Below are 24,151 nucleotides of genomic sequence, written 5' to 3' on the forward strand. Positions count from 1 at the left end.
ATTGTATACAAATGCAGCTCTACAGTTGCAAGTTAAAAAAAACACTGCCCTCACAAATTTTTCTGCTGGCTCATTCACAAAAATTGATTTCATGTCTTACGTTTGTGTTTTCTGTGTTCATGTGTATAATTTGAAGATGTACTGCTCATACTCAACGAGCATGTTTCTACAGAATTTCCACAGCACAAGGCTAATGGCTCACCCCTCCAGATGCATCACGCACGCTTACAACGCAATGTACAGACATCGTTTGCCAGTTTCCTGTTGTCATGACAAGCGTAAAAAGCGATTCAAAAATCAACGATTTTTTACATTGATTACACAAACGTCACAAACATCACAATGGATGTATATTTGATTAATTACAACCAAGAGATCTTTTTGATATAACATCAACCACGCATTCGTGTGTGCATACACGTGCATATGCACTGAAGCCATTGCACTGCGTTCTGCGTACAACAAATTTTGGATACAACAAACGTTTCTACGTGGTCCCACGGATTTTGTAATAACAAGAGTCTACTGTACCATGCTTGAGACTGAGTCAGTGTATAATACTTGCATCTGCAAATAGTTAAAGTTCCTAAGCCCTTACTTTTTGGATTTGACTCTGCAAAACTGATGTTTTCAAATTAAATTGTTAAAATTTTATGAATGACCTTTGCAGGAGTAGAAGACTGAATAAGTTTTAAACATTTGATTTGAAGTATCCAGTTGCAACAGTATTGATACACACCAAATTCTGTGGGTTGAACAGTATAATACATCGTAACATTTTGGAAGACCAAATAGTAGACAGAGTGTCAGAGTATATTCTCTGCTTTGGGATTTCCATTGAATGAAGCATGCCCACATTGATGGGGGCTTCAAATTTGAGTCATAATGAGCAAAAATGAAACAAATAAATGTATTTTGTGTGCTGGTTTTGTTTTGACTTTGTGCTGTCAGGTTTTTTGAAGCTCTATTCTGGTCTGGGTCCCTGTGTTCTACGAGCATTCCCTGCTAATGCTGCATTGTTTCTCACCTATGAATGGAGCAGAAAACAGATGATGCTACACAGACCAGGTTGGGCATTGTGATGTCATCGTTCAGGTCATCAACAACATTTTCATATAGGCAATAATTAATGACAATTAATTTGGCAGTGTCTTGTAAGCCATAATATAAGTATAAAAAGGAAAAAACCCATGCGTAACGGGCCCTTCAAAATTGTAGATGCTTTAAAATTTCTCTGACCCATACACCCTTTTTCAATTAAAAAATGAATTTTTTCATTCCGTATTATAACATGCATGGTGGGGAATGCCATGTTGGGACCGCACATACAAATTCCTGTTACAGCACTCCCTGATATAATGTTCTTCTCAATATAAAAGTGATCTTTTTGCATCCGCGGTCTGTCATTGACCGTGTACATTTAACTTTAGTTACAGCACTCTCGTTTAAAGATCAGTCACATTGGTAATTCACAAATTTCAATTTTTTATGAAATTTAGTTATATTTTAAATAGTCTCAATTGGTAAAAGCCAAATAAAGGTTGTTACTGATGTCAAAATCAAAAGTTGAAGTCCTTCATCATATCAGGCAAACTGAAAACAAAAGTTGTGTGGAGCATCCAGTAGAAGCCTGTTTTGATGACGTCACACTATGGCTCTGCAATTATATGACTATCATTACTTCGAGGCAAACGAGCCTGCGTGCATGAGCGCTGTACTTGCTCGCACTTAATTGTAAATTAAAAGAGGTAGGACAGTGAGAGCAACTTGGAATTACCTTTCCATCGACAATGTTGATCAACACTGGATCTTATGATAACGTTGAACAGTCCCAATTTGAATCAGAGTAAGGTAGTGATGAATTCCAGGCAGATGGCTGCAGTCATTTGCCCAGAATTACATCTAACTTACTTTACGCATTTTTTCTCTGTTATTGTGCTATAAAGCCACTTATTATGGCTGCAAGGTCAAGAAACTCTGGGGGAATGAGAGCCATATTATGACATCATCAAATCGCCAAATTTATTTGCCGCCCTCATCAATGCTTTTTTTTTAACTCCCGCATTCTCATGGTAGAACTTTAACTCCCAAAAATGACAATTTTTTTTTTTAATGCGAAGAGAAGTTGCCACATTAGTCATAATATGGGTAATAATGACCAATTCCCTGTTAAATAACCAATAACCAATGCAATGTGATTGATCATTAAAGCATTTTCAAGTTGAAATATTACATCCCAGATAAGACATGCAAAATATTGACCAGTGATTTGTTGGTTCCGGTTATATGCAACGGTGCATCAGCTGAAATGGGTTGCCTTCCTGGACCGGCCTTCACTCCTTAAGCCTGGTAACGGTCCAACAGAAAATCAGGCTTCACTGAATCGCTGAAAATATTTGCACTGAGACCTTGACATAAATACATGAAATTAAAAACTACTGATTCATGAAAAGCAATGTAATTTGTGAACTAACTCACCAAGATATTTCTCAAGTTTTTGATCATTTCTCGTTTTCAATTTGTCAAAGTTCAGTATGCATTATTTATGTTGTCATAGGGGCCACTGGTTCCTGGCCATTCCACGTCATTCTTGCTATTTGTAGCCGTAGGAACCAGTTCACCATGCATGTAGTCTTCCACACAACTTGCCCGATACAAGATGCTTCACATTTGCGAGGAAGCCTGCAGAGTTTGCAATTAACCAATTATGACAGACATTTTATATTTGACTCTTTACACCCTCATCTTCAAAAATATTTACGGAAAAATTCAAACAATTTTGGATGGCTCATGGATGTGTTTGCCGTCAGATTATGCTGTACAGTGCAGGTGCACTTGTGCATTGGTTTTATGCTGTTACATTAATTTTAGCACTGCTCGGATAATGCAAAATAAGCTCGGTACTGAGTTATTGTGCATGCAGCACATACATACATGTAGTGGCGATCCACGTTGCTTTCCTTGTAGTCTTGAATTCAAAATCCAGTGGTGAAAGCAACTGATAATAAATGCCTGTGGTGTGAAAGCTGGTACCCCGCTGCCGTTGTAAGACCACTTCAAATGCCTGGCTTCTAAGTCCAATGAAATGCTCCTTCACCCATGAACGTTTTACTTTGATGATGTACAGGTCATTCTATCTGTTACTGGGAGCAAAGTTGAAAAAGGTCATAGTTCACGCAAGTCAAAAAATCAATTTCTTTTTCTTTTTTTATGAAATTGGAATTTTGATTTTCAGTTTTAGACCTTAACCCACCCACTACTTAAAAAAGTATCCAAGGATATGTAATACAAAACTGCTGCAAACTGCTTGCTCCACTACAGTGACCTAACATACAAATCTTAAAATATGGAGGGCCTGACATTTCGATTCCAGCAGAATCTTTCTCGAAGGCAAATATTCTGCTAGGATAAAAAATGCCAGGCCGTCCATATTTTGAAAAAAAAATGCAAAATAGAAAATAGAATATATCAAAAATTTTGATTGGCACCTAAAATATATTTTAATTACCATTGAAATCATTGTTCATGCTGTTGATAGGCTGAAAATCGAAGGAAATTATAGTATGTTATATAATTATATTAATTGTAACTTTTTAAGACAAGGTTTCATCGTTCAGATATATTCAAAACAAAGAGAGGAAATTTTCAGGTTGCATGTTTTTTAAAGAGTTCCTAACCAGTAGTACATTGACTCTGTTAAAATTTAAAGTGATTTTTAGGCAATTCCATGTAAAAGTGCCAATGTGGTATTCCGCTGCCGAGCTCATCAATGTTAATACTTAATATATATAAAAAATTTCCAAACCCTTAGCAACAAATGTACTATTCCATTTTATTTCACCTTCATGTTTGCAAATCTTGTGTTTGCGTTTAACACTTTGTCACCTTTGCTTGGAATTGCCCTTCTCTTTTTGGTTATTCTGTTATTTATTTTCAGCACTTGATGCCATTAAGTGTATTTCTCACTTCTTTTAATCAGCGTGGATTTTTTTTCTCCGTTTTTATGTTTTATTTGCTTGATTTTGGATAACTATCAATTGAAATTGCAGAGTGTATTAAAGAGGTCATTCCCAAAGAGGGTAGACATAAGACCCAAGTTTGTGAATTGCAGATTTTTTACACAAGTTAATAGTAGCTTGATTTTGTTTGAAATAACACCCCCAAAGAAAAACATGACAAAAAATGCTGCAGTGGACTAATTCCACTTGTGCATGTTTACAGTATTCATTGTAAGACTGAAATGGAGTAGTATAAGATTTCATCCTTTCGTGAAGAATCATTCCAAAGAATTTTGTTGTTTTCAAGATACGGTAGTCATCTAATGTTAAAATTTAAAACAAAGGGGGAAAAATCAACCCACCATATCGTAGCAAAGTCTGGACTGATATCCAACGCATGTTTTAGATAACTAGAGAAATAACGAATTGAAAAATTAAAAAAATTCTCAATATTGGCTTTCATTATGAAAAAACATTGATCTACATGCACCTACATTGCACAAACTCCATTGTAATGGCATGTTTGGTTTTGGGGGACAAGTCACCTGTCAGTGGGTTCGTCTCACACATGGAAGGTTGGAAGCTTTTGTTTTGCTGTCTCCAAGTGCAGGGATGCAAATAATGTAGTTAATGGAAAGCTGATAAACCACACCAGCAATCTTCAAGCTCATACGATGATGTACATGTACTAACCCATTAATGCCTCATTACCCTTGTTATATATTTCACATGAATACCAGTTTTTATACATTAGCGATGAAGGTTCAAAATTCACTCCAACAGTAAAGATTGCACTATCAAGACCAATTTGGTCCATAACAAGATGACATTTAGAGCCAAAAATCTTTGTGGAGGATGATATGGTTTACTGACATGGTGTTTATTCACCACTAGGTGCCCCCTCTATTGGTAATACATTTGACTCTGTTACACTGTTATAACAAAACACTGTTATAAAGAACAGATTTTGAGAATCCTAATTTCTTGAATTCTTATGGTTTTTTGTTTTCCACTCCATTTCATGATAAAGTCTGTGTCATAAGGAGACATGTTATAACTTTGTTATCATGAGAGATGAGTGTAGTAGAAATTTCCAAGAAACTAAACATCCTATATCAAATGGCAGTTCCTCTATACTGAGTTGACATCTGGACAGGTGGAAACAGTGAGTCCAGGAAGCAATCTGCCCCCAACAGAAGCATCCCCTCATTGGTTGAAAAGAGCCATGTTGGTTGGGAGTGTTCATTTTGTTGCCGGTAGTGATGCGACTGGAGTGCTTGTGTTTCATAGTCGTTCCTGAACAGTGATAGCATACATGTAGTAACTACTTATAAGGAGCCTCTGTTGATTGGAAAATTGTACCCTATCTTGGTCCAGCTCCATTTAAAGCAAGATGTGGGACAGAGAGAACCCCCCCCCCCGCCTTTGTGTTGGTCATTGTTTGATCAGAGACTCAGGAATTCTTCACAGACTTCTAGGGGGATGTGTTAGGTAACAATAGTCTAGAGTGTGAATAGGGATTGGACAGGTAAGGGGGTACCCCTCCATCCCATATCTTGCCTGGTATATCCAGCTCAGAGCTCAGACTTACTTTTGATGACTGCATTTATCATTTTGTTTCATTTCACAATCTGTATATATATCAAAGTTCCAATTTATTACTCAAATATGTTGTCGTGAAGGAAGGCGGGTATTGGTCAGACTGAATGGCCTTTGCTACAAACTTAGATACAACCTTACATGTATCTGTTTGAGGTAATGTGACCCGCATCCCCTTTGATCCCACTTTTGTCATGCCTCTGATCTGCTCCCATAAGGCCACTCTCTCTCTCTTCTTGAAAATGCAAAGTCAAAGAATGCAGTAATTTTAAACGAGCAATTAAATAAATTGGGTCATATTTAGACGTGTAGAAGACTTCTTGTCATTTCTTTACACGTTTTAGTTGATCAGTTTGTGATATTGGTTAGATTATTAATTCATGTTTGTTCAACTTGGAGATACCAGTAACTGCCCTGCCACGTCATACGGTTTTGAACATCACTTGCAAATACGGTGATTTTCACGAACCTTCCATTTTATTTTGAGCATGCTTGCATTTCCATTTCTATATAAGGATTTTTTACCTGTCAAGTGTAACCATTATTGATCATCATGTATGGAGGCAACATCCTACACAGGTCCTGCATTTTCAACTAACCTTCTTGAACTTATACTCCATCGTCCATTTTTTTTTAATGACCTACATTGCACAGACATGTAACAGATTTCCTCCTTTCCGTTAATTTTCCCCAAAGCATATACTACACTCTTCCTTTCAAAAACCTTGTTTGCAGCTTGCAAATATAGAATACCTTCTTTCCTACTCTGGGAATTCCTTATTTTTAACCTTAACTCGTTAGTTAAGGGTGTGATGTTTGCACTTTTAAAAGAAAAAACAGGCTGAAGTTTACAGATTTCCAAAATGTTTAAACAGGCCCCGTTTTTGGCCAGGTTTGACGCGTTTGATGTGGTCTGGCGCTCGGTTTTAAACACTCCAAATAAATTGATTTCTCCTAATTGCATAGTGTGTTTGCTTTTTGACATCCAACTTCTGTTTTGGTGAAAATTGAATTTAAAACAAGAAAAATTGCTTATTTTGACCCCCCCGATCAATCTACATCGGGCCAATCATGTGCATTGTAGGTGAACTATGTACATAAACCAAGGTTGGTGGCAGCAGCAACTGTTTAGGTGGTGTTGGAGAATTTGAACATTTATCAAATTAAACATAGATTCCCACTCATTGTTACTTCTTATGTGACTATCCAACAATGTCAGCATGGTTGCTGTATATTTATGCAAAATAGTCCAGAGAGGACTTCAAGTTTGTCCCCATCAAGCCATATTTGGTGGGAGGACACCTTTGTATGCAAATGATCTCATAACAATTTGAATGGTGTGATACTTGACCTAAAGCATTGAAGCTTTACTTCATGTTGACAATACCATCATAATCAAAGTCTGCATAGTTACAACTGACCCTCTGGTTGTCTACATATTTTCTATCATTATCCTGTCACTTCAGTATCATTGCTACCAGTTTAATTATTCAGAACTGTGCATTTATTTATTTCTGGAATTGCTATCAGCCTTCAAAGATAATTGTTAGCAGTGCCTTTGAGGTGATCCTGGAATGTTTGTAATTGGAATGGAGGTCAAGAATGGACTTTGAACTTTAAAGCAGCAGTGTTGTCCCAGTCTCTGAACAAACACAGATAAATTTTATCACAGCATAACCTGTTATTTAATCTCTCATACACAGCTCTCATCTGTTGGTCTACACGTGACAAATAAAAGCACAGGATCCTATATAGCAACAGCTTCTCATTGAGTTGTCTTCATTGTTATTGAAGAGACCAGTGCTAACTTTTCTCAGCTAGATGATTTGACTTGGTAAAGTCACGATGGAGTACGAAGGACTAGGATGTCTGCATGATATGTTCAGGCGTCAAGCCAAGATATCCCCCGATGCTGTTGCTATAGTAGCAGAGGATGGCAAGACAATGTCATACAAAGAGTTAGATGAGGTGACAGATATCTTAGCAACACATCTTCATGGCAAGGGTGTGGTTAGTGATTCAATTGTGGGAATATATCTGGAGAAATGTTTTGAATATCCCATCGCTTATATTGCAATTTTAAAAGCAGGTAAGAACCTTTTCTTCCAAGAGTAATGATTAAGTTTTATGTACATGTACATGTAGGTGATTTGAATAGCTGAATGGTGAATGTCTCATCCAATTACGGGCCCAATTTCCTTTTGAGACATTCTTATCTAAAAGCAAAATTCTTGACTTGAGATGCACTTCTGTCGGCCCTCATCTATTTACAACCTGTATTTCTGTTTCATTATACACATTTCTCTTTCTTTGTAGTAAACTTAAACCGGTTCTTTTTGCAGGAGGAGCCTATTTACCTCTAGATATTTCCTACCCTCAACCATTGCTTGATGACATCTTATTAGACTCCAAACCAGTCTCAGTTATCACCTTCAGAGATTCAGTGCCAAGACTCAAGAGTAAGTGCTTACGTTGTTTTTTGCAAAATGTCAACCAGACGTTCCGCTTTTTGATTGAAACAAATAGCTGGACACACCCTATGTAGCAATGCGTTGTGGTTTGGTGGTTTTTTTATTCTATATTGAAGGTGCCCGTGATGTGACAGTTCTTGATACCAACTGGTCTGTGAGACTGAAGGAAGCGAACACCAAGCAAGGCCTAGATGTGTCCATGTGTTCACAAGTAACTCTGGATAACTTAGCGTTTGTTGCTTATTCATCTGGAACAACAGGAAAACCAAAAGGTAAATCTACTTTGTCTATCTAAAGCTTATTTTCAAACAGAGGATAGCAGACAGCCTTTTGCACATAAAAATTGTAAAATATGTTGAAGAGTGAAGTAAAAGGTATGGAAGCAAAATGATGCGTTTTTTTTCACTGGCCAGGTATCATGTGTGTCCATCGAGCTGCTGTATTCTCTTACCACTGGCGACATATCAACTACCCATTCCAACCAGGAGACCGCATTGCTTGTAATGTCTTCTTTGTATGGGAAATGCTCAGACCATTGTTGAAAGGTAATCATCCTTGTCATTATTCCTGTTGTCAAGTCCCTCTTTATTGTCCTCGATGATGTATGATATTACACAATGTTCTTGTTACTGTGAAATGAACCCTATAAACCCAAAAATGAAAGATGACTTTCTATTTTAGGTTATCCAATGTACATCATCCCTGATTATGTCATCTACGATCCTGCCCTACTCTTATCGTTTCTGAAGAGGCATGCTATTACTCGCATGTTGTTTACTCCGTCACTCTTGGCTACAGTCTTAGACACTGATGATGTAGACATAGCAACTTCCCTTCAATCGATGAGGTGAGTGGAGTGAACATTGCGGCACCAGAGACTAGTTGCAGAGCCTGGATACTAATCAGTGGATTTCTGTCAGGAGATTTTTTTCTGGGGAGAAAAGAAGTTTTTTTTTATCTCAATGAAGAATTTCAAAATAACAGAAACTGTTATAACCAAGAAAAATTGTTCCCTGTCACCAAAGCCTAATTATTTTATCTGTAATTACATGACGCAAGTATCTTGTATGATAAAACCTGGGGGAGTCAGGTTGGCAAGGTAGTTCTTTCCTCGCCTTCCACCTCTGTGGTCCCGGGTTCGAATCCCAGCCCGGTCCACATGTGGATTGGGTTTTCAGTCCCTGCCTGACTCTGTGGGTTTTACCCAGAATATTCCTCTGGGGTTTTCCTACCGCCTCTAAAACTGTAACTGCTTCTTACTGTCTCCCCTTTACTGATGTTAGTGAATGTGGGTCGTTGGGCGGCTGCCTGAGGCGCCCTTGTATGCCATCGGCTCAACCATGTTTAAATGTATTCATTGTTCCACGCTTAATGTCTTCATTGTACAGTGCATTTGAACATATCCATATGAAATTTGCGCTTTATAAATGAATAAATTATTATTATTGTTATTATAATTTCCCCATTTTTCTGATTTCTCAAAAAATATTTCACCACGTTGCCACAGAGTCATCATTTTAACAATTGTAGCTTTGAGCTTGATTTGAATATTCATGAATTTTCTGTTATGGTAATTCATTGTCATTTCAGGTTGATTGTTTTATGTGGGGAAGTGGTGACTGTAGGTCTAATGGCTCGCATTGCTGAGACTCTTCCTGATGTCATCGTCATGAATTTATACAGTGTATCAGAGACTCATGATGTAGCGGCAACTAATCTAACTCTGGAGATGAAATCCATTCTGGTAAGTCATATGACCCAAATGAGTTCAGTTGGTATCTACCCTTCTTAGAGCCTAATTTAGTAATGGGGACGATCACCCAGACTAAGATATTCGTTTTCTGTCACAAGTAAGAAGTATACATCGGTTACTTCCTCCATGTGAGAACAAGAAACGGTGTGTTGTTACAACTAGCTTTGTGCAGTCTGGAGCATTACCCTATATCAACTATGCCACAAACCTTGTGCAATTTGATTAATCACAAGGCCTGTTCTAGCAGCCTGCAAAGGATTGTGGATGTTTCCGTAATACAATGTGCTCTTCTTAAACATCACAGCATATGGGACAAAAACACCGACTGAAAATTTCTGTTTTGCAAATTGATTGGCTGTGCAAAAAAAGACCATTACATTATCAATATATTCTCAAACAAGTTTGTACCGATGCCATGAGAAATTCCTCATTGCCAATTTGAGATATATAATGTTGAAGTTGAACAAAAAATAGTGTATTTTGAGAATGACCACCAAACATAGTCAGTAGGGGCACGGGAAAAATTCACTATGCCCATATTTGGTAATACTCAACTGTTTTGTGATGCTTGACAGTTTAAATTTGATATCAACAGGGATCTGAAGGCAAAGAGAAGACACAGAAGTTTTGCCCAGCTGGTAGGTTGCTCCCTGGTGTTCATGTTGTCATCTTGAATGATGAGATGGAACTGCAACCAGTAGGCTCCTCAGGAGAGGTAGGTGTACTCTGTAAGGTGCTAACAAATCTTTGCCTAAGTAAGCTACTGATGTTTAAATTTCAGTGTACATTTTACATCATACTATTTCAATGACTTGGATGATAATGCCGAGTGGAAAACACATAGCCCTGTCCTTCCTAACAGTTTGCTAAGTTTAGCCACCTGTCAAGCCATCATTATGATGTCTGTCGACTTGCAGATTTATGTAGGAGGACCTGGCCTGGCTCGTGGTTATCTGAACCGTCCTGAGATGAATGCCAAACGGTTCATAGCTCGCCCCAAGGGTGTTCCAGAATCTGTTGGGGATAGATTGTACAGATCTGGGGATTGGGGATACATGTTATCCGATGGTCACCTGGAGATATGTGGACGATGTGATACCATGGTAAAAATAAGAGGTTACAGCATAGAAATACAGGTAAGAATCAACAATTTGATGCATTCATAAGAACGCACAGTAGCACTGACCTATGTTACTAGGAGCATAGAGGAAGAACACACAGAAGGAGTTGTAACTCAGGCACTTCAAAGTGTTCAATGATGGTCGCCGCCGAGTCAGACGAATAATAGAAAACATTCCAAAAAATGTCTTATTGCTGCCTGCATCTTAGCTGGACAAGCGGGGCCAGTAATACCCTGGCAATACTTGTAGTTTTTTGCTTGCAATTAAATACAAATTATCAATGTGACCAGGAAATAGAGAGAGAAAAATCCCTGATTTTAGACCTACTTTTGCCATTGTAAATAAAACTTTTTAAATTTTGATGCACTGTTTCATTATCCATGCAAAGTTTGTAATTTTATTCTCCTCCGTCCAATACATCAGTATTAAAAGACTTGGTACGAATTTGGCTCAGACTGGTCATCAAAATGTTTACTACTACTGGAAAGCTTAGTTCATTAGGAACAAAATGCGCTATTTCCTCACAGGAGCGATCATGAAATCTCATAAAATATACTTTTGTACAAATGTCATGATAAAAATGACTCTATGCTAGGAGTGAGCAACATGAACACGATACTTTGCTGCACCTGTAGACTACAAGCTGTAGAGAGTACCTAAACAGGTGTAGGCAATATAGGTGATCACCTGCACCTGTCTGTCAGGTCTGATGTCTACATTAACTCTAAATTTTAATGGCAAATGCTTCCACACTTAGACTCAACCAAGGTTGAGCCATTCCATCCACATCAACCAGCTGCATCTCATAGATGGCTAACTTCTGTATTATCTTTCAGGCTGTAGAAGCAGCCCTCTTGGAGTTGCCAATGGTGAATGCATGTACAGTGTTAGCTAAAGGAGCTGAAGGGGATGACAAATATCTGGTGGCTTACATCGTCCAATCAGAACCAACCAGCAAGAAGGAAATCCGTGCTGCACTCAAGACAAGGATACCAGGATACATGGTTCCTGCATACATTGTGTTTCTTACAAGGTAGACGTGGCTATTAAAGATTGATTTACTTACTTAAAACATATGTAGTTGTTCCTGAAAGAACAGCGTAATACGTGTATTAGATTTACCTTGAGCAGTTTGAAACAAGAGGATTTTGCAGTTATTGAGTTTTCTTTTATTGTAGCATGCCTCTCCTACCTGCTTCTGGCAAGTTAGACAAGAAAAGTCTTCCTGACTTTGACCCCAAGACAGCAGATATTGGTCCTGTCAATGGAGAGCAAGGCAAGCCATGTACAGAGACAGAGATAAAAGTTGCAGCAATGTGGAGTGATTTACTGAGAATAGCTAACATAGATGTCCAAGAAAGTTTCTTTGATCTTGGAGGGTGAGTATCAGATGACTGAATACAATAGTTGTTGGTTTGGGGCTTGATTCATAAAGTTGTCCTTGGCTTCTCTTTGGCAACATTTCTCTGGCCTGTCGGTTCCACTAACCGATCTCTTAAACTTTGTCTATTTTCTTCTCTTTAGTCATTCTCTCCTGGCAGCGAGACTCTTAAACCAGATCAGAGATGGTTTTGGGGTAGAGATGACGGTTCGTGAGTTGTTTATACACTCCACAGTGACCCAGATGTCAGCATTGATTGACTCCAAGCTTGTTGGAGAAAGCCCAGATCAAGGGTAATTAGATATATCAGATATAGTTAACTTCTTCAGCTCAAATTACCTGCTCCATAGAATGACTAACAGTTTTTGTCTTAAGAAAGAGAACCTGCCATTTTGTTGCTAACATAATTCTAAGACAGTGAGATGAATGCAGGCACTATCAGATCATTCAATGCTCGTTTTCCAAACCTAAAATCAAAACTGGGGTTTACTTGTATTCCGTTAAATTTGTTTCCATAACTGACAACATGATGGATGAAATGTTACAGGTCCTATCATGCTTTGAATCTTCATGAAGAAGTTAACCAACATGACCAAGGTATCGTCAGTATTGACATGCAATTACGTGCTTTTTGGCGTTCCATTCATTATGGAGACCGATGGAGAGCTGGTCGAGTCTTACTGACAGGTGCGACTGGATTCCTAGGGGCATTCATACTTAGGGATCTTCTTCGGAAAACAGAGGTAAGTAAACTGGACATAAAAACTGTATTCTTAAGTTTTAATGATAAGTTTTGCCCTTACATCAGCGTGTATTCCTAACGTGTTCAGTGTTGTCTGAAATGTACTTGCATCAGGGAGATGTTAATTCTTAACTCTTGGTCTTGCCCTAACTTTGGACATTGTTTGCAGTAGCCGCTTCTATATTGACTCGGGCCAGACAGCCCACCCCAGCAGACTTGGTGTTTGAGTGGCTAAGATCTCTGTACTAGTAAGCAGGAGGTTGTGGGTTTGGGGCCCACCTGAGTAAGCTTGCATATGTTTCAAAAGCTCTTACACAACACTAAGCATACAGTGTTATGAATATACGTTGGCGAAAGGCCAAATTCCATAATTCCAAATTCACATCTCCCTGACAAAAGTACATCTTTGGAAATTGTATTCCTTTTGAAAATATTCTCCCCAATTTCTGAATGTCTAGACCATTGAAGACTCAGGTAATTCAGTTGCTGCACTTTTTCTTTTAATGTCGTGAGTAGAACCACATTTACTGTTTGGTGAAAGAACTACCAGACTTGACAGGGAAGGAGCGTCTTCTGAGAACACTGAGGCAATACAACATCATTCTTAGAGAGACTGAGGGCGCTGATGATAGCGACACTAAACCTACTGACAATGACATACTGGCCAAGTTTGACAAGAGAGTCACCGCAATCACAGGTGAATGGAATTATTTCAAATTTTCAATATTAGCCGGATAATGGTAAAATTGAAGAAGGCATGGGGCATGATTAAAAAAGAATTCAGTCTTGTTGATCAGCAAAGCAACATGGAGAACAAGAAGCAGGTGTGCTAAATATGACTTTGCTGAAGTTTGCCAAGTGTTGACATTGTCCAGTTTATTAGTAACGTAACAACTGTTGTCATTTGCAGGTGATGTTTCTCTGCTTAGGCTGGGCATGATGGAGGAAGATTACACCTACCTCACCTTTGAGGTGAAAGTCTTGTATATCAATTTATACAACTCTCAAATGTTGTTCGAGGCTGTTACATTATTTTGTGCTCTTTTTTTCAATAAAATGTAATCATATTTTTTTTTAACCCTAACAGTCCCAAATCTTCCAATTTCAATATGATTTTACATACACCCTAGGGGGTTAGGGTTGAATTAAAAATCAATGCTATTTCATTTATCAGTATTGCACATGCTTCCATTGACTTATTTCTAGTCGCAACAAGTAATTCCTCTCTCTTTTTTTCTCCTCACAGATTGACAGTGTCGTTCATGCTGCTGCCTATGTCAACCTAGTCTATCCCTATGAAGCCCTACGAGGTGCCAACGTCATCGGTACACAGAATGTAGTACTCTTCTCATGCACCAATAAGATCAAACCTCTGCATCATGTGAGGTAAATTGAAATTAGTAATTAGACATTAGATCCACCTGTTATAATATCACTCTCTCACAAGTGTTGAGGAGATATAACTCATGGCTTGTGACATATTAAGGAGTCGACTCAATGCACTGATGAACACCTGCATGAAGACCACTTTTGGGCTAAGTTTACTGCATTTAATGAACTGTACTCCACAATTCATTGTGTTTACTAGCAGGTTTTTTTTATTTCTTGTTATCATAACAGCACCAATGCAGTGTTTCCAGTCGGTCTGACAAAATGTCGTGAAGATTGCAACATGTCTGCAGTTGGTGACCAGCTGACAGATGGATACAGTCAGAGTAAATGGGTTGGTGAGCAGTTAGTCCAGAGAGCTCAGTCACGAGGTCTGCCTGCAGTCATTTACCGGCCAGGTAGTTGAGCCCAAATTGACATTTTCCTAAATTTCCTTTTCCAACCAAGGTTTTATGTCGGCAATATTTACTCCAATACAACATTTAATGATGGGATGTCACTTCATATGAATCAGCCTGTTTATTTTGAATTTTACTCTGCTTTGATAAGCAAGTGAAGTAATTCCAAAGAAGAAACCGAATTGTCCTAGTCAACTGTGCAACCTGTTCCTTAATTGATTGGTAGCATCCTTACTGTGCAGGTAATCTGTCTGGAGAGTCAAAGACAGCCGAGTGGAATTCAGCAGACACCAACCTCCTAACATTACAGGGTTGTCTCCGGACTCTGACTGCTCCTGATGTCAAATGGTTGATAGAAATGACTCCAGTAGACTTTGTTAGTGAATTTATTGTTACAGTCAGCCAGAATATCATGCTGGGTGTTAGCAAGGTGTTTCACCTGGTCCATCCTGAACCTCTCCAAAGCAGGTATGTCACATTCTTTCCCTTCAACTTTTTCCATTCTTACGTTTCGTTTTGTTAAAATACTTTGTGGCTTACGGCCGGGTCTTACCCGATGGTAAAATGGAAGACTTTTGTCTTTTACAGGACTTTGTTTGAGTGGATTTCAGATCTAGGGTATCCATTGCAAATGCTGCCCTTTCATGAATGGTGCAATGAGTTGAAACGTCTTCATCATAGTGCGGATAAAGAAGATTCTTTACTGGCTGACAAACTGGACAACATTGTCAAGTAAGGAAAGAACAAAAAAATTACAGCTTCCAAATGAAAGAGGGATTTATTTCCAAAATGAGATATATCCATTCGAAACTTATGTAATTCTTCCACAATCATGAAAGATTGAAGAGTTTTAGCAGTGTGCCTAAATTTCTTTTTCACTATGTCTACTCATTCAAGTTGTGTTTAGCTGTCTAAAAGCTGTAGAAACTGATTGCAGGCAACAGAGAGTGGGTAGGATATCGCACTTTGGAAATAAGCTCTTTAAATCTTCTCGATTTACCACTGGCTAACTGCCCCTAAGGCCCCCCCAAGTCTCTGGTTTCTGGTCACCGCGCACGTAGACCTGTGCATCGGCAAAACAAAGAATTTTTAAATTTTGCATATAACAATTTCAAAAAGCCGCCAAACTTACGTGATCGGCAGGAATTCTGCTACCACGTAATTTTAACATGTTATTGATGTGTGGGGTTGAGTAATATGTACGGTGAAGGAATCCCCCTAGGCCTCCATACATTTCAGTCGGGCACTCTGATCAGATAACGTCATCCATGTATCTTTACACAAAGGCAGTGTGTGAATCAGTTGGCTGCGGCTTGATGTCATGCATGATTGGGGAACTAGCCGTGGATGCTGCCAATACTCGGTCTAATTTCCAGCCGTAGCCAATTGATTCAGACCCGGGCCCACGTATGTCTGTGAACCAGACAAATGAAGTGGTCTTGCATCCGGCTTAAGTATGCAAATTGAAAACGCTTTTTGAGCAACAAACCATGAGGAGCCAGTCTATTTCAGTGTTCGCGAGGCAGTGGCGGTACATACACATACAATGATTATGGACATGCATCCCGTTTGACAACCATACATGTAAGAACTCATGCATCGTTGATCGTCACTTGCCAAGAACAAAGGTAGATTGGAGTGAGAGGAGATGTTATTTTCTGAGCTGAATTTTTCCCCCAATATTTGTATGCAACTTGTTTCCTATAAGCTAAAACAGAAAACAATGTGCAGAGTATATCATTTGCCTCATGAGAATTTTATTTTCATTTTAACTCCGGAGCTGAACTATTTTTTATCATAGGCTGTTTTTTGACATGCAACTTGTTTCCTCTAAGCTAAAGCAGAAAACAATGTGCAAAGAATGTCATATACTGCTACCTCATGAGAATTTCATTTAAAACTGGAAACTGGAGCTGAACATTTATTTTTCACATGTGAGTCTTCCATGGTTGTGCTACTGTATTTTAACAAGCTCAATCTTACCAAGAATTGAAGCCTCTTGAGTGAGATGACTGAAACCATTGCCCCTAGTCATATTTTCTGGTCTTTTTATTATTTGGAGTTGTTAATTCACACTTCTCTTAGTAACAAGGCCATGCGCTCTAAAGTATATGTATGTGTACATCACGTCTAAGGAAAAAAAAGAGGAAAAAAAAAGTGTCACCGCAGCACTTTTGGACCAAGCCCATAACCAGAAACCGGAGTCTTTTATTTTGGGCCTAAAATGAGAAGTGTGTGTCGTTTGATTTTTGTTGAAAATGAAAAAGTCCAGACTATAACCGTTTGTTTTTGTTTTTAAATAGGAATGAATCATTCTTCATGGATTATACCTCCTTCTCCCAAGCTAACGTTGAGACAGTACTCTCTACTCTACAAATGTCCTATCCTCCATTGGATAAACGACTCATTCGCGGTTATCTCCAACAGCTGTTTGTGAAGAAGATCTTGAAACCACCGATCTTACTGTCTTCAAATTCTCGTAAGAATTTCTTCATTGCATGAGTAGCAATAGGGGTGTTCCTCAAAACAAACTTCCCCACCCATAAGGTAACCCTTGGCAGAAAGTAAGTTGTCTATTGTCAAGTTTCATCAGGAGTAAAGTTTGAGGCATATGCCTGGATTTCAGCCAGTCATCAACATTTCATATTGTGCATGATAAGAAATGTCTCATGCCATTGACTCATTCAGATGAATGTTATGTTAGACAAAAATATCAATAGTCTGTGATCTTGGTGATGAACTGTAAACTCTTGTACTGTTTTGTCTGCTAAATTTAGCATCCTATAGCCTGATGCCGTATGTTTACTATCATGTGACATGGTGTATATTTCTTACTAATTCTTGATTAATAATCACCACATCCCAAGTTGTAAGACCACTATTCGTCAGGCAGCATTTCTTTTGTGTCAATTCAAGTTGTTGAAATATTTATACTTTCAATGAACAGACAAACCCCTGCAAGGTAAGGTTGCTGTCGTCACAGGTGGCTCCTCGGGAATCGGTCTGGGTATCGCTAAGTCGTTAGCACAAGCAGGTGCGGCAGTAGCGTTAGCCGCAAGACATGAAGAGAAACTTGAACAAGCAAGACTGAAGATTGCAGAGATTGGAGGGAAGGTTATTGCAGTCCAAACAGATGTCTGTGTAAGACAGCAGGTAAAATATCGGTTCTAATCATTAATTGATTGTTTAAGACAGCAGGTAAAATATCGGTTTTAATCAATAATTGATTGTGTATGACAGCAGGTACTGTTCTCCAGTGGTATGCTAACAATTTCAACTTTTCAAACTGTAACTAGTGGCTGTGTGTTCATTGGTACTTACATATAGAACACTGAATTACAGACAGTGGCATATCTTGGTTCTTCTGAGGGGGGGGGGGTTGGGAGCAAGGGAGGGTAAGAGTTCCCACTTAGGGGCCACTTGCCCCCTTGGCCCGCCCCCTGTGGCTCAGCCACTGCTGAATTACACTCAGATCTTGAATGGAATATGAAAGGTACTAAAACTAGTGACTTCTCTCTGTGAGTTCCACAGCTGATTTGTTCTGTTGCTTGTTAGAAGATATGTGCTTTATGTTATAATATGTGGTAGCATAGTCACTCTCTTTCCATGAACATGAATTTCTTTTATTATAGATGAAAGATCTGGTTGCCAAGACAGAGGTTGAGCTTGGTCCGATAGACATTCTCATCAACAATGCTGGGATTATGCACTTTACTTTGATGAAGAATTTATTGGAGGATGCATGGGAGAGAATGGTAGATATCAACTGCAAGGTGAATGTGGAGATTTAGCCAGGAACTTATCAACAATTTCACAGATACAAACTTAAAAGTTTCTTCAGATAAAACTGAAGTTTTTAATTCAATGATAAATTTGGAAGCAATTTTCTGATTGATTTTCCAGGGAGTCTTGAATGGTATTGGGGCTGTTCTGCCAAGAATGATAGCTAGGGGCAAAGGTCACATCGTGAATACGTCATCAGATGCAGGAAGAGCTGTAAGTTTACCCAAGGCATTTAATCAACTTTTGATAAGAGTGATTTACATTTTGCAGTGCATCGCAAAAACCTCTGTTATTCCGTTCTCTTGAAGGCATTTCCAGGCCTAGCGGTATACTCTGGATCGAAGTTCTTTCTGGAAGGCATGACATCAGCTTTGAGGAAGGAATTAGTTGGAACTGGTATACGCGTGACTAACATACAACCTGGCGATGTCAGGTCCGCCGTTGCTGACAATATCATTGATAAAGAAGTGAGGAATTGAATTGTTCACCATAGAAACCGAGTACAGAAAACCTGACAAGGAATTTTCTGATGTTGATTATTTTCTAAATTGTTTTGTATTTAGCTAGCTTGGCAAAGTTTCAGTGTTCAATTCAACAAATATAATAGAATTACCCAAAGATACATTTGCCAGATTTTGCCGATGTATGGCAAATGCTATTTTACTGACCTTTTTGTGTGTTTTCTTTGCATTTCAGGCGGCAGATCAATATCGGAACATTGAATTGGACAAGTACCTGTCTCCAGACGACATAGGCAGCGCAGTCTTGTATGCTGTGACTCAACCCACCGGTGTTGCTGTTAATGAAATACTCGTTGAACCGACTGATTTCCCAGCTGTTTGAATGACATCAAAACTTCATTCGTTTTGTTTGAAATATTACAATTGATCAAATCATTGGGTTCAATCCATGTCTTTTTTCTGCAAAAGATGAAATTCAAGAAATAGATTGAGACATTTCATTTTAGTAGCACGTAACATTGATTGATTTCCCCTCAGCAGTGTTATACATAGCGAAGAATGAAAACGCTAACTTGTCAGGTTTAATCATTTTAAAGAAATGGCAAACCCAAGTTTTAATTTGCATATACATGTATATAGAAGAGTTTACAACGTTATTAATGTTTGACTTTGATCGAACTGCAACTAAGCTTGCCGACAACGAAAAAACAGCGATGTTGCAAATAATGCAAACTGCTGAGGGAAGTGTGTGCCAACTAGTCAGAGAATAATACCAAGGTTGTTGATTGGTTGAAAGTTCAGTTGATAAGGTTGGCATGATGCTCAGTATCTCCATAACAATTCAAGATTGATTGTGATATATTTCAAGAAAGGATGACATTTTCGTCTGCTCATTTGCCTATTTACAAATTATATTCAACATAGGCGCTGCGGACCTGTTCTTGGCAGATGGCCTTATACGCTGTTGTGTACGGTTCCATCACTATGTGATCGGATATATTCCTACGGGCAACTTCAACCACGTGCATGTGCACCTGCGAATGCTGCATGCTTGACTAGTTTATTTTGAATAAGTAGATTACCATCACAACACTATGCACTCATTACCATCACAACACAAGTGAAAAGTATAGTAACGAAAATGATAGGTTGAGAAGATGATGATGCCATGGATGTTGGTGAGAGGCCCTACTCTCCCCTTCCTTGAATGGTTCTGGTCTCTATGCAACTTCTCTTGCAATTCTGTGAAAGGTAAGAATGATTTCTGATGCAGAATATTCAACCGTTTTCCAAGAATACCTGAATTATTAAGACATCAACTTGTTTGACAGTATTTGATGGTTACATTTATTTTGTGAATGCATGAATTTCAACAAGTTTTTCTCCACATTTAGCAATGGTGGAATGTCGTTTTATTCTTTGGAACCTTTTATCACATAGCTCCAAACCCCTGGAAGTTTATATAAATTGTGGTAACGCTAGCGACTTTGGTTGGTTTTATTTTCTTATATGATGCTTTTTTGGTAGTATTTTTGTTTTTGTAAACTTAGCTCAAATGGTCTTGGGTTCACAGAGGACGCTGGGAAGCGGAAATCCATAAGAACGCCTTCCAAACAGCACTTTTTTTCTCTTTTTGAAAGCATAACTTTAGAACGCTCCGTGTTTTCAATTTCGTTCTTTCGGCAAGTTGAATGTTCATTATTCCTTTTTCTAATAGTATAAAATATTTTTGAATAAATATTTATGTTTGAATGATTTTAAAGACCCGTCAATTTTCAAGTAGAAATAGTCGGTATCTGCATTTTTCAGCGGCGCAAACGATTTACGGGCCGATTTCTGTGACACCTCGGCTCATCGCAAATTCATAACTTCGGAAGCCCTCTACCGATTCGTTTCGTTCGAGCTCTAGTTTGTCTAAATATTGTGGCGAAACAGCCTGTGGACTGACGCAAGTTTAGTAATACATGTCTGGTTCCCTGACGCGCGGCGCATCCATTGGCGCGTAGTCAGTAATTTGGTAGTTAGTTCGTCTCCAGACGTCGTGGTAGAAGCATCGCAGTGCAGATAGAGCGAAACGCTAATTCAGCCTCACACACAGCTGGCGGGTTGTGCAGCGCGGTGTTCGGCGATCTGTCGAGGGCAGCGAGCGGTGAGACCTCAGAATATTTGTCAGCAAGCTATCACTTATAATAAGTGGGATTGAGTGTCAGTTTGGTGGCTGTAGGTTGAGCAAGAGTGGTGTGAGACGCTTAGGCCTGTGTGGCTTGTGCAACAGTGTTCTCACTACGTGGGATTGGGTTGCTGGAAGCCTGTCGGCCTGGTTGCATGTGGTCACACCGAGGTTCACTCGGAGCTCCGTAACCTAAGCCGAAGCTTGCATGTCTTGGGGTTCGCTACGAGGTTACTCCTATGTTTATTGGGCTAGTGTGTGCAGTTGCATGACATTGTTACTGTTGATCATACTAGGTGCCACAGTGAGGGTTATTGTCGCTGTGGGTTACTTGTGGTAATACACGAGGGTTATTACACAGTCTTTATGCTTATGTTCCATGATCACTTGCATAAATTGATTGCTGTGTTGAGGTTTATTAGTCACAGACCTGGATGCACAGTTGAAGCTTATACATGTACTGTGAGGTTGACTTGGGACAATAAAACAGTTGTTGTTGTTGCTCTCCAAGACACTGTGTGTACTGAGGTTTATTGAGATTTACCTGACTTGGTAGATTGGTAGCCACGTTGATTGTCATTCCTTTAGGGTTGGTATATTTCCAACAAACGGACAGGCCTAAAGTCTTCCGTTCGTGACATAATCCCCCCTCGTGTGTACATAGCCGCTCATGTGCATGTGAGGTTTATTAAATAATTTTGTGGGATTGCCCCGCCCGCTGTTGGTGGGTACTTCGGTGTTCGTCGACCGGCGGGCGACGGCGAGTGTCGCCGCCACAAATGGTGTCAGAAGTGGGATCCTTTAGGACTGCTTTTGACGTGGGGGGAACAACAACTGGTGTTCTGGTTGTTGAGGTTTACCAATAACCCTCAGTGAGGTGTTGTGGTTTGTTGTTGTGCTATTGGTGTAGCACAGTACTGGTGTGAGGTTTATCACCAGTGACAATTTGAGACGTCACGATGAGTGACAGTTTCAAGGGTAGTGTTGGGGCTGCAGGTGAGGCTGACTTACAGGGCGTCAAGGCTGTCAGGTCCCTTGAGTCAGAGAATCAAATGCTGCAGTGGGAAGTCCAACAGTTGAAAGCTGAACTTCAGCGGAGTTTCCAAAGGGGAAAGGTTTCGAGCACGCCTGTTGAAAAGAGTCGTGCTCGACGTGAGGTTGATTCGGAGATAGAGTTCAGGTTGCCCGATGAAACTTCAGGATATGCCTCATTGGAGGTGGGTCAGTCTTCGAGACTGGGTGTGGCAACTGGTGATGCGCCTGGGAAGGGTTTAGATAAGCCTGTTAAGGCGCGCACTAGTGCCAGTACACCTCAGGAGAAATCTGGGGTCAGGTCAACAAGTGGTGATTTGGGACTAAGTCCAATCACAAACCCATTCCTAGGGGATGTTGACAGCGGTAGGCGTAAGCTGCACGCCGATTTGATGAGTTTTGTGACAAGTCCGCCAGCGAGGTGTACTGACAACCTCACAGAGCGTTGCAGTAACACCGGACAGGTTCCTTGGGCACTTAAGAAGGAACCGAGAGTGGTTGGCGAGGTTGACTGTCAAGGCACGGGGATTGGGAATTCCCGTCGCCCGAACATTGTACCAGACAGGTATGATGGGAAGGTTGTTTGGAATGAGTATTTCAGGCATTTTGAATCATGTCGTGTGGTGAATGGCTGGAGTGACCAGCAGGCCGCACAGTATTTGTCTGCAAGCCTGCAAGGGAGTGCACTGAGGTTGATTGTCGATAGTGCACCGGTAGAGAAAGGGCACACGTACCGTGAGCTGGTGAAGCTACTTGAGCGGAGGTTTGGTCATTGTCGTCAGGCAGAGAACTTTCTGGTAGATCTGCGTCACCGTAGGCAGGGACCAAAGGAGACTCTTCGTGAGTTAGGTCAGGCTATTAGGGAATTGGCGGCGAAGGCCTATCCTGAGATACAGGAGGAGGCCAGGGATAGGCTTGCCAAGAATCATTTTGTGGATGCAGTGGAGAGTCAGACAGTCCGGGAGGGTATTCACCGTGCCCGCCCGAAAAGTCTAGACGAGGCTGTAAGGGCAGCGGTAGAAACCGAGAACTTTGAGAAAGTCGAGGAGCAGAGGAGGCAAGATCGCAAACCTACAAGGTTTGCTAGGGCTCTCGACCGTGGTTCAGAGGAGAGACTGGAAGAAATGGGACATGCCATTGAAAAACGGGTTTGTTCCATGGTTGAATCTCTGTTTTCGGAGTGGGCGAAACAGAAGCGGAGTGGAGACACTGAGGGCGATATTCCTCAGGAAAGAGTGCCTAAGGCTTCTAAAAAGGAGAAAGGCGAACCCAAGTGTTTCAATTGTGGTGAAACGGGTCATTTCCGGCGGGCCTGCAAGGAGCCCAGAAGGAAACAAGGTTCCAAGCAGGGAAACGCCGTCCAGCCGACCGGCGGGCCCGCGGGCAGGCTGGGAAGTTCACAGGGCCCACAAAGGGTGAAGGCTTTAGGGAATCCAAGGGTAGAATTGGAGACCCAGTAGCAGTTCCCTACCCCATGACTGGGGAGAAGGCGAAGTATGGTTTGTTTGTCGATGGGGTGATACGGAATACCGAGTGTAGGTTCCTCATAGACACAGGGTCGTCAGACACTGTTGTGAGTAGTTCGGTGTATCACAGGATTCCGAGGGAACAGAGGCCAACTTTGCAAACCGAGAGTTTGAAAGTTGAGCAGGTAGACGGCAGCCCGTTGGCAGCGGTGGGTGCTGCCTGGGTGGAGATACAGATTGGAAAATCTGTGGCTGCTGTGAAGGTGATTTTTGCTGACATGCCATATTCAGGAATTTTGGGTATGAATTTCCTGTTGTCTACGGGTGCAAGTTTGGATCTACAGACTCTGCAACTTAGGTTGAATGGTGAGCAAATTCAGTGCACTA

At 40.1% G+C, this 24,151-nt stretch overlaps 2 protein-coding genes across 6 annotated transcripts in view; both read left to right on the forward strand.

The window, feature by feature from the left end:
* Positions 1 to 7,435, forward strand: part of LOC110985911 (mitochondrial ornithine transporter 1-like) — a 23,675-nt gene extending 16,240 nt beyond the window's left edge. For 2 of the 4 annotated variants that reach the window (XM_022247367.2, XM_022247368.2), the window contains exons 6-7: positions 952 to 1,068; positions 7,301 to 7,435. In XM_022247367.2, coding sequence (XP_022103059.2) covers positions 952 to 1,068; positions 7,301 to 7,332 — 149 coding nt within the window. In that variant the 3' untranslated portion in view covers positions 7,333 to 7,435. Of the gene's footprint in view, positions 1 to 951; positions 5,912 to 7,300 lie in introns of those variants that run through there. The other 2 variants (XR_015424348.1, XM_087133058.1) reach the window with 2 other exon arrangements.
* On the forward strand, positions 7,427 to 20,868 carry LOC110985905 (uncharacterized). 2 transcript variants are annotated; one of them, XM_087133055.1, is made up of 24 exons: positions 7,427 to 7,565; positions 7,940 to 8,056; positions 8,185 to 8,340; positions 8,482 to 8,613; positions 8,750 to 8,915; positions 9,659 to 9,812; positions 10,417 to 10,536; positions 10,739 to 10,957; positions 11,779 to 11,975; positions 12,121 to 12,321; positions 12,467 to 12,616; positions 12,871 to 13,066; positions 13,582 to 13,762; positions 13,976 to 14,037; positions 14,312 to 14,451; positions 14,686 to 14,852; positions 15,095 to 15,320; positions 15,441 to 15,584; positions 17,156 to 17,331; positions 17,800 to 18,005; positions 18,485 to 18,625; positions 18,756 to 18,848; positions 18,944 to 19,102; positions 19,332 to 20,868. In XM_087133055.1, the coding sequence occupies exons 3-24, from the start codon at positions 8,268 to 8,270 to the stop codon at positions 19,476 to 19,478; spliced, it is 3,450 nt and encodes a 1,149-aa protein (XP_086989181.1). In that variant the 5' UTR covers positions 7,427 to 7,565; positions 7,940 to 8,056; positions 8,185 to 8,267; the 3' UTR covers positions 19,479 to 20,868. The 2 variants fall into 2 exon arrangements, with proteins under 2 accessions (XP_086989181.1, XP_022103047.2); XM_022247355.2 differs by having other exon boundaries at positions 7,443 to 7,686.
* Positions 20,869 to 24,151: the final 3,283 nt, after the last annotated feature.

Source organism: Acanthaster planci, linkage group LG02 (genome assembly GCF_054643075.1).
Source record: "Acanthaster planci isolate LZ-2023a linkage group LG02, COTS_SCS, whole genome shotgun sequence".
NCBI lineage: Eukaryota > Metazoa > Echinodermata > Asteroidea > Valvatida > Acanthasteridae > Acanthaster > Acanthaster planci.